Here is an 11681-nt window from a genome sequence, read left to right as displayed (position 1 = left end):
TTGCTTTTTCATTTGAAATTTGGCCGTCACTGTGCGTTCGCGAAAGCGAAAATGCAAACGCTAATGCAGGATTTGCAATTGCACTTGGATTATGTCACAATTTATGCGTCCACATATTGAAAACGCAATTGAAAATACAATTTGCTATTCTATTTGAAAATTGTCCGGAATATCGTTCCATAAGCTTGGCTTGTAGAGTGGAGTTACAATCATAGACTGGAGTACAATAGAGTGGGGGAACTATGACGTCACTTGTAGGCGGATCGGCTGTTAGCATCGCCCTGGTTCCCTCGCCAAAAAGCCAATAGGATTTTTCCATAGGCTTTTGGATTATCGCAAAAAATAAGGTCAGTGTTAAATCATACTTCATGAAATTTACACGTTTTGTCCATCAAGATAATCTTCAATAAAGCCTCAATAAAAGCGCCAGAATTTAAAAATTCAATTTAAGCCCTATTTGCACGGGATTAGTATTACCTGGTGATAATATTAGTCCCGTGCGAATCAGCATCTCTCTAATTTAGATTGGATTTGGCAGGGTCGTATATAATTTTTTTTCAAGATTTGTTTCCTGTGCATCTTTTTATCCATCTTTCGTGAAGAATGGAGGCTGCAGTATTTTGGGTGCTGGGTCATATTGCTATACAGGGGCGGTTCTAGGACTTCATCCACAGGGGGGCTGAGCCCTCAGAGAGACCACTATATACAAAGATAAAAAAATACCTAAATTAATTGAAGTAAATGTACACAAATATCCATTAAAGCTACAGAAGTTACTTAAAGAGCAGGTCATATGGTATTTTAAAGTGTCCTAATCAGTGATGGGCAGTAACGCATTACTTAGTAACTGTACTGTAATTTGATTACTTTTTTAGTAACGGAGTAATTTAACGCGTAATTTTCAAAATAGTAATTAAGAGTATAGTTACAAGCCGAGGTCTCTGTACGTTACTGCCGCGTTACATTGCATACATAATGCAGTGTTTTATAATCTAGATATTGTAAAAAAGGATGTAGCACACGCACTGTCGAGTCAAGTGCCAGTGGATTAGAGACCTGCTCCCGCGAGACCCGACGCAACAGAGCGCGGTGCGGGACAAGATGTGTGTGTGTGTGTATGTGCGCGGGATGTGGGAGATTAAAATGATTCACGGGACTCCCGCAAAACAGAAATATCTAAACATAAAATATCTAAAACAAATACATTTTTATTCATCTATTGCACAAAAGTACGGAGCCCCTAAAGGGACATGGTGGTGGAAAAATTTCGGGGTAGGTGGAAAAAATATTTTTTAAATCTTTTGCGTTCCCCTGAGAAACTTTGCGTTCTCTCGCAAAGATATTTCCATTCTCTCGCAAACTTTTTGCGTTCTCTCGCAAAGATATTTGCGTTCTCTCGCAAAACTTCTCTCGCGAGAACACAAGTTTCGCGTGAGTTCTCTGCGTGGTGCTTCGCGCTTTTGTTGGTATAGCATCACTTGAGTGATCTTGGATGTACGCAGCTGCATTAGAGAAAGGTTGTCAGTCTTTCGCGTTAAGTTATCATATATTAAAGTCGTTTTTTATTATTTAAGTAGAAGAATAAACCAAACCTGCACGTGATTACAATAAAATAATTATTAATAATAATTGTGTAGCTCTGTGATGGAGGACGATCTGCAGGAGTTTTTAAGGTCACGACCCAGCAAGCAATTTTGCATTTAAAAGACATCTATTAGTCGTCTAAACACAGCCCAGACGTCTAGGCTAAAACAAGGCTAATTTGGGCTGTCAGTGAAAATGTAATAGACGTCTAATCATAGCCCAAGGATAGACTATAGTCATCAATTAGACCGCTATTAAATGACTACATACTGTATATACATCTAATAGACAGTGAATATGGGTCTAGGCTAAAACAAGGCTGAATTTGGGCTGTCAGTGAAAATTTAATAGACGTCTAATCATAGCCCAAGAATAGACTAGTCATCAAGACCACTATTAAACGACTACATCAGAGCATGTGAGCTCCGCTACGTTTTCCACTCTATGGACGTGCGCTCCGCTCAGTCGCTCTAACCGCCCAATCAAGCGCTCCGTTAATATTCCGCTCACGCTCACCGTGAACCAGTTCCCGCTCAGATCCCGCTCCGACATAACATTTCTCTAGTAGGCCTAATTGTTTACTATTTTTAACGAAATTCTTGGATAATTGTCTAAAATTAAGCATGCTGATAAATAGCAATTATCATGTTTCAGAGTGAAATTCTTTCATTCTTCTTAATTTTATTAATTGTAATGTATTAATTCAAATGTATTAAATATATGAATCTAACCTTAGCAAACCTACCTAAAATGCAAAAACTGAAAAAAAAACTTTATTTCCGTGAAAATATCTGCCGTTGTTGTGCAATAGAACATTCAAAACAGGCTCATTAAAACACAAACGCACACACACACGAGATGAAATGCACTTAAAGAACGCTTGGATTATGAACTGACGTCAATGAAAGAAACACACTTTCTAGTGTCAAGTTAAAATCGACCATAACTGTGGGGAACTGTGGTCTATTAAAACGTCTCTTGATGTTTACTGGATTTTAGAATTTACTTTAAGAAACATTAGCTTGGACAAAGTGTCAGGCTTCAGCATTCGGTGTGCCCGAAAATTATTTTAATAAGTAATTACGAAATATAATAATTCGTTCCACGATTTAGGCCTACTAAAACTATGGAACGAACGAATGAATTCGTGGCAGCTAAGCCTATACAAGAGAACGAATACTTAATTCGTGGCCATAATTTAGACTAAACGAAAAAATTTATTCTTAATTTGTGGCCATAATGTAATCCTAGCATAAAAGAGAACTAGCCTATTCTAAATTCGTGGCCGTGATTTTGTCTGCATGTCATGATCGGGGCTCCGTACAACCGAATACCTTGGCCTACCTGTTTATTCATTTATTATGGTATGTAACTAGCTCAGCTTTTGCTGCACCATGTTTGCGTAGCACATCCTCGTGCTTTCTGGCAATGTGCCGCTTCAGATTCCAATATGAATCTTTACTAACTTTAACAGTCTCCCCGCACTCCCTCTCAGTTTCCCTGCTCATTCTTAACTTTGATTTTTTTACTTTACATTTATGTATAAGGCTTGCAACTTCGTTGAAACAATATCTGAACTCCATAACTGCTCTACTATTCTCGATCTCGACAGATTCTCGAGATCACCAAACGGCATTCTGGGTTGAGCGCTCACGCTCCGCTCCGCTTCCCTCACATGCTCTGGAGTACATATATACATCTAATAGGCAACAAAATGGCAATTCATCCAAACAAATTAAATATACAGCTTTTATTAAGAAAAATTACTTTTTTTAAAAAAAATTGGACAACTTAAGACAATACAAAATGATAAAAATACAAAAGAATGAATGACAAAATAACATTTTATAAATACAATACACTTAAATATAAATATTATGTTAAAAAAATCTGGAGTTTTTAACATCTTAAGATAATAAAAATATAAAAATGAAAAAATTTAAATATTTTAAATAACTTCTAAAAAAATCTAATACAAATCAAGAGCATGTTATCACACTTAACATTAAAACATAAATGACGACATAAAAAAAAGATGAATCCTTTTGTTGGTTTACTTATTTTAACAAATAAAACAACCAACTGTGAACTTAAAGGATATGATTAATTATTGGTTTTATTTCTTGTTTAAAATGCTTCCCAACTGCATTCCTCAAGTCCAACTCTGTTGCTGCTGGGAGGTTGGTCATCACAGCATCTGCCAAATAAGAAAGAAAGAAAAAAAAAAGCACAAGAAAAGCTTGACATAATTTTTTTACTTCAATTACACTAATTGTGACAGGGAGTCATTCTCTTTTACTTGGATGTCTACTAAAAACGAGATATATATATACAGGTGCATCTCAATAAATTAGAATGTCATGGAAAAGTTCATTTATTTCAGTAATTCAACTCAAATTGTGAAACTCGTGTATTAAATAAATTCAATGCACACAGACTGAAGTAGTTTAAGTCTTTGGTTCTTTTAATTGTGATGATTTTGGCTCACATTTAACAAAAACCCACCAATTCACTATCTCAACAAATTAGAATATGGTGTATTTGCACTTATTATTTGTATTCTTAAGCTTTACTATCAATTTGGAACTTTCAAAATAAATCTTATTATAACGTTACTTGTACAATGACAAAGATATTCTATTCAATTAGCTCATGCTCTCTCTGTATCTAACAAGCCATTGTTCAGTCATAAATTCAGTATAATAATTAAAATAAATTATGGCCTTTGTCAAAGATGAGAGCTTTAGTGAGGAAATGTTGTTTTGGAGAATTTTTATTTTTTATTTTTTTTTTTTACCATTGCTACCCGGATCTTTTCAATTTCCAACCGCTTTTCCAGATGTTGAAACTCCTCCTCAGTTTCTCCAATTCTTCTGAGTGTGTTCACTGTATAAATTAATATGGATTAATCTTTGTCAAAGCTGTGTTTGTTCTGTTGTTTGCTCTTTCGCCTCTTCTTGCGCTGTTTTAAAATCGATTGAGTTTGTAAACGCGTACAAATGATAAAACTTTTACTCCATTAAATTTTGCAATTAATCCTCTGAACACATGCGTGCTGAACCATGGGCCTAGTCACGGATCACTATCAACTACGATCTGCTCCCTTCACTAAAATGTGACGGTTCATAAACATGATAACAAATAATATAGATAAATAATGAATACGTCAAAACGAAAACACAGATACTTACAAGACCAAGTAGGAATGTCCTTTATCGTTTGTTGTTTGCACGCTGCTCTCCGACAGGTTAACTTCGTGCTCTCTCGTGTAAAAACAAAATTCAAAACACAACACTCTAACTCTCATGTCTCGCGTTGCCAGTAGTCGTGTCTCAGTAGGGCTACAATTACCATTTAGCGGTTGGGAATTGTAATTGCGTTTTTATTTATAAAATGAAAGACAGCCAAATATCAATAATATCATATAATGTGTATGAATGTAACATTTAACAGCTTGTGGGATGCATGACATCATATTATCAAATGCAAGTAAACTTTTGAAACATTTAAATTCGCATTATTTTTGGCATAATAAATAATGCTATATTTAATAATGCTGTAAAATAATAAAATAAAAGAATGCTAATTTAAATGTTTCAAAAGTTTACATGTAAACAATTTTAAGGCTATTTTGGCCATGCTCATCGCTGGTCTGGTTACTGGTATATGGTTATAGCCAAGCCGTTAAAATTAGACCACAGATTGCCTCGATTTCGCCAGGTGGGCAAAAAGCAGACTACTCGTAGCCCGTCCAATTTACAGCTAAATCGTGGCTACATATAGACCATGTCATGAAATGACACTTATATCTTTGTAGATATTATTGACACTGCGAACATGATGGGATATCAACCATCTCATGCGCTGCCTGGCCGAAAACTACAGTGAGTCAGGTTTGACTATAAGTCGGCTACAGATAGCCGCTCTGACTACGAGCTAAATCGTGGCTACGCACAGGCTAAGTATTGAACATGTCAAAGAAATGAAGAAACACCTTGTAAACACTGTTACTTTGCTTACATGATGGAATATCATACATTTCACAAGTTATTTTGCCAAAAAAACGACATGAAACCAAATTCAAGGTTATCTGGGCTAGTAGTGGGTTACACATAGCCGGAATATAGCGGGTCTATACTTAACCGAGACGTTGAAATGACGGCTATTGCTTGCTGGGGAGATGTTCCAGAAGAGGACATCATCCTCATGAAAAGGGACAAGGTGGGTAATGTTTCATTAAAGGCCAATGGACCTATATTTAGCTAATATGTAAATTATAGCTATTTTTAATGATCCAACCTAAGGTGTTGACGTATATCCCCATATGTGTAAAGTTAAACATTTAATATCCTATCCATAAAAAAGGGCCACATATAGGCCTAGGCTATGTTTTAATTATTGCTAGCCAGGGCAACCAGAGGCTGTCAGTATATTGCCAATGACAGTTCTCCATATGCCAAGTGTCATGTAGAATCAGAAATGACGTACCTTCGATAGTTACCTGGTTCACTAGTAATAAAAGTTATCTTATCAAGGAGTGTATAAGTGTGCAAAAATAAGAGATCATTTACATTTCTAAAACTGAGCACTGTAAAATAGCCTAATATAGCTATTTTACTTAACAGAAGATACTTACATCTATTCTACAATAGCATAAATGAAAACTGAACAAAAATGTGCATCCCCCTGGTTGTTTTTATAATGTTTGGCTTCCTGGATTATCATTGATCATTGACTGTATTTTTTGTGTGCTGTTCATGAGTTCCTGCTTTGTCCTGAGACATAAAAGTGCTCACTGTTGTTAAGCAAAATCCTTGAGCTACTGCACGTTCTTTGGTTTCCCAGCATTTTCTGCACTTTTTAGTTGTGTCCTACATTGCCTATATGATGCTGAGAACCTGCTTTTTCACTAAGGGCAGTTTAAGGGACTCCTACAGAACTATTACAAACAGTACACATATCCATTGATATTCAAGAATTCAACATACTAAAGCCCAGATAATGTACTCTTTTGATCAAGTTATGATCTGTGTAAACTGCAATGAATGATGTGTTTAAATATAGAATAAAACCTTTTTTTCTCATATAAATTACACGGACCATATACTGATGAAAAGTTTACGATAGTTTAATATAGTGTGTTGCCTTCTTGAGCATCACTGAGTCCTTTAAATTAAATTGTGAAAAGCTGGATTCCAAGCACTGTATGGAAGACTCACACACAACTGTTAATTTACATTTATTCATAGCAAAAACTTTTACCCAAACTAACTTACAAAATGAGACCCATTCAAGTAATTTGTCATAAGAGATGTTTCAATATCTGAATGTCACAACTCCAAGTTTGATTATCAGTTAAATTAGTATATATAGAGCATAATTAAAAATGAGAAGGAACAAGAGGGTTTTTTAATTGAAAATAAGTGCATTTGCAAGCAACTGCAGGTAACTCGTGTGCAGGCACAAGTAGGGGTGTGACGTGCAACTATCACAGAACATATAAACCGTTATTAATCATCATCAAGCAGGCACCATATCAAAATAATCAAGAGGATATAATCTTTTAAACCCCTTCATTGGTATAATTCTTTTTTTTAAAGTTCATATTAATTATGAGGTATTGCATGTGGAATAGATGTAAATATGTGCTATGTGAAAGAGCTTCATCAGGGCAGTACTAAACGTAATTGAATTTGGGGGGGTTGGGGGTGCCAACATTTTCACTCAACTGTAATTACCAGTAGCTACTAGCTAGCTTGTTAGATTATTTATACTCTCAAAGTTCATATGCTGAACTCCATTGTAAAATCAGCATGGCATGTAGATGAATAGATGTGACTTTCACTGTTAATTTTTCTATGTAAATGTTGTTACATGTTTAAAAAAATACATGTTAATAAACAGAGACTTTTAATTAATGTATTATGAATTCATGGGTGCATTTATGTTCTTTCAAAAACTAATCTATAAAATAAAATTTTCACTGCATTTTCAGATTGACAAGTCTGTGCTCTCTGTTATGACTGATGAGCAAATGGCAAAGTATATTAGTTCATATGGTGACCGACTGGCTGACATCTCCTTCTGTCAACAAACAGCTGCCTGCTCTGATAAAGAATCTCTGTTACAAAATTTGAGAGCTAAAATTGAAGCAAGGAAACTGGGATCCAAGTCCGCTAAAGCTTTGCATGGAAAAGCATGGTTCTTCCCTAAGGAAAATAATTGAATGGCAAGATACAAAAATGTATCTGCAGAAAGAACCTCCAGGAGAATTGAAATTGGATGGCTTCACTTCGGCCGTAATGGATACCAACAAGTGAGGACCAATAATCGTGGTAGCACTAGGCATTTGACAGTTCAAAAAAAGACAGCTGTTTTACAAATAATGGAAATGGTAAATAACCTTTTTTCCCCAAATGGAGTCACCAAAAGGTCCAGAAACAGACTTCACTTTTCATGTTTGTGATTTTAAAAGAAACCACATTCTCATAATAATTGAATGGCAAGATACAAAAATGTATCTGCAGAAAGAACCTCCAGGAGAATTGAAATTGGATGGCTTCACTTCGGCCGTAATGGATACCAACAAGTGAGGACCAATAATCGTGGTAGCACTAGGCATTTGACAGTTCAAAAAAAGACAACTGTTTTACAAATAATGGAAATGGTAAATAATCTTTTTTTCCCCAAATGGAGTCACCAAAAGGTCCAGAAACAGACTTCACTTTTCATGTTTGTGATTTTAAAAGAAACCACATTCTCATGGACAGCACTGTTGGAGATCTGTATGAACTAACCCAACTGAAATTGTTGAGATTTTACATTTGCACTAAACAAGAGGTGTGCCTCAGTTGTAGAATCTTTATCTGATGGTGATAAAGAAGAATGTAATAAAAACTCATTACTACAAGATGTATTAGTCAGTGATACTGAGAGACCTGCTGCAAAAGTGTCATCGCATGGACATGACGGTGATCTTGAGGATACAAGCACACATTTATTGGATGACAGACTTTCATCTAACAAAGACACCAAGAGGAAGGTTAGTAAAATCATGAAGACTCTGACTTGAATTTATTTGAATATATTTTGGGCTTCATTTGTAAATACAGTCACAGAAGAGTTGTTCAATATCATTTAGGGCTAAAACGATTAGTCACCATTATCCACAACATTGACAACAATAACAATTATGTTATGGTTTACTGTTAGCAAACTTCCCAGTGTTGCTGTGTGCTTTTGTTGCAATGACAAAATAAACACACTACAAAAATGTCAGTGGTGAGAAAACATCTGATCATAGCGATTTTGATATGTTTGCACCAGCTCTGCAATCTGAAATCCAGTTAAGTAAAGTCATTTATTTATATGATACTTTATGCAATACATTGCTTTAAAGCAAGCAGTTGTAGCGAATCAGCTCACGGGGAAATATGGAAATTAACGTTCTTAGAATTGACAAGACAGTTGACCCTGAGAGGCCAGCTAAATATCTACAGCGGATCTAAAATATGAATAGTTAATTATAACTAGTTATGGTTAGTTATTAATATTTCACATGAGCTGATTCGTTACAGTAACATCACTTTCACTGTCACTTATATTGAATGTTTTTCAGAGACAAGTAAGGACAGAAGCCCAGAGTACAAGAGGAATTGAAGATGTTCCTCAGAGTGGTTTTACCTTCGAGACACCCAGCACATCACACAACTCTCTTTCACCACCCAGAGATATCCAAAGAACACACACCATCCAAAGAGTCGCAAGCAGCTCAAGTGACGAGGAGACTGATGAATCGTGGAGACAATGTGCACAGCTATCGAAAAGTCCACAGCATTCACATGAGCACTTTGATTTTCAGAGAAGCTATGAATTCATTGACTTGACCAATCAGATTCCTCCGCTACACAACAGCATAGTTCAGAATCTTGGAGATGATGATGATGATGATAAAGAAGACAGTTGAATGGAACGAAGGAGAAGAACTTGAACAAACAGATGAGGACCAAGAAGTTAAAATAACATGGAATGAGAACACCATACAGGTAATGTGATCCTGATGGACCAAATGTCACAGTGTAGATTTGAAAATTGAATATTCAAACTACAAGCATTAAATGGAAATTATAAATCACCTTAAAACTACAATGTACATCCTAATTACAATAGAAATTATCTTCAGGGGGCTTTAAAGGTCACAATACATCCAATGTCCCATGCTTTGTGCTTCTTACTCACCACTAGGCAACTGTTACATTGTCAAGTGACGCTACATTTTTCTTTTTACGTTTTTTTGTTACAATGTGTTTCACTTTCATTTTCTGCATATTTATTGATCCTCCAGAATGCAGAGTTGAATGAAGCTGAAAATTAGGTGCCATCACCACCCTCAAGTAATAGCAATCCTGCACTGCTGGTAAGAGAGCCAAAATATGTTTTGCATGTGGAAGTCCTTTAGATCATAAATGATCAGTCCTAATATACCTGCACGGTCAATTTAAAATACTTTTGTGTAAGATTTGGCTTTGTTTGTATACAAAGAAGATTAAGGAAGGGACAAAGTCTGTATAGATCATATACATAATACATAAGAACAAACCTTTGAAACTTGAAACATGAATTTATAATTAACAAAGTTCTTCATTGAGGCCCTAAATTAATCTAAGTAATCAGAGAATCAAGCTTCTTCTAATACCTATAAGTAGGCAATTATGATATTTATGAACAAGACTAAAATCACATAGCACGAGACTGAAGTTCCATGTAAGTTTTATAGGAACAGTTCTAAATGAAAATTCTGTTGCTCATGTCATCCCAAACCTGTATGACTTTCTTCTTCTGTGGAATCCAAATGGGGAGCTTGTCAAATTTTTTTTTTTTCATGCAGTTACAAAGATTGGGGACTAGACTGTGTCAGGAAAATATATCTTAAATCAATTTGAACAGAAACTACATAAAAACATTGTCATTAACAGAAAAAAACAATAAAGTAACACAATTGGAAAATCTGGAACTAAACTTAAGTATTCAAAATCTAACTAAAGTAAATTATCAAATAGTTAATTACAGTTATATATATATATATATATATATATATATATATAAATAACATTATTATTATTATTATTATTGCTTTGCAACTTTAACTTAATTACACAGTGCCATTTTACAGTGACACTAAAGAAAAGCTTGTTTAGAACAATATGAGGTTGGGAAAACTATTATTTAACTGATTATTAGAAAATAAAAAAATCTCGGAATAATTGTTATAAATTGTTTTTACCTTGCCTTTTCTAGATATGTAGTGAAATGCCTTCATCACCAGAAAATTTGCCATCCCATTCAGGAAACCATCTTTCTCTTATAACTTCATCTGGAAACTCAGAAAATGCAACATTTGTGCATGCTTTAATACACAGGGTAAAGGTTGTAGAAGATCTTTTGGCTGTGTTCATGGATAGCAGCATAATTCAATCTACTCTGAAGATGGAATTTGTAAATGAGAAAGCTGTAGATGATGCTGGAGTGTCCAGACAAATTTACACTGCATTCTGGGATCAGTTCCTTGAACAGTGCAAAGGGGGAGATTACTTGACCTTGGTGTGCTGCCAGTAAGGCTTTCCAGTGCTTTCATTTTAGCACGTATGTATGGAATTGACTCAGTCAATGATGATGTCTTGATGTCATCTTTCCACAACTACCTCTCTTTGACTGAATGAACTGCCGTTGCAAAGGCTTGTCAAGGCACACTGGAGGAATGTGATGAAGATGATTTGCTTGACCTATTCACAAGAATGGGCTCCCATTGCATCCCTCCAAAAAACACCATGAAAGTTGCTATCCAAACAATGGCTCAGAAAGCAATTATTCAAGAGCCCAAATATGTAATAGATTGTTTCTCCCAGAGCCATGCCATTTGCACTGCTGAAAGTACTAGACCAGGAAAGTCTGTCTCTGTATGACACAAAGAAGTCCACTGGCAAAAAAGTGGCACAGCTACTTCAAACAACACAGGCGATTCGCTCTCAGAAAGAACAGATGGTATTCAATCATTTCTGCAACGTTAACTCAGAAATGCTGACCAAAGTAAAATTTCT

General features: G+C 35.4%; 1 protein-coding gene across 1 annotated transcript; it reads left to right on the top strand.

Moving 5' to 3' along the window:
• The first annotated feature begins 1644 nt into the window (after positions 1–1644).
• LOC107566273 (uncharacterized) lies at positions 1645–11199 on the top strand. Its single transcript, XM_016251663.1, is given in 6 exon segments — positions 1645–1678; positions 5762–5805; positions 9203–9532; positions 9534–9629; positions 9929–10000; positions 10882–11199. Coding segments are annotated over 6 exon segments (894 nt in total).
• The last annotated feature ends 482 nt before the right edge of the window (positions 11200–11681 follow it).

Source organism: Sinocyclocheilus grahami, unplaced genomic scaffold (genome assembly GCF_001515645.1).
Source record: "Sinocyclocheilus grahami isolate Dianchi unplaced genomic scaffold, SAMN03320097.WGS_v1.1 scaffold1066.1, whole genome shotgun sequence".
Classification (NCBI taxonomy): domain Eukaryota; kingdom Metazoa; phylum Chordata; class Actinopteri; order Cypriniformes; family Cyprinidae; genus Sinocyclocheilus; species Sinocyclocheilus grahami.
This window is presented reverse-complemented; position numbering and strand designations above follow the sequence as displayed.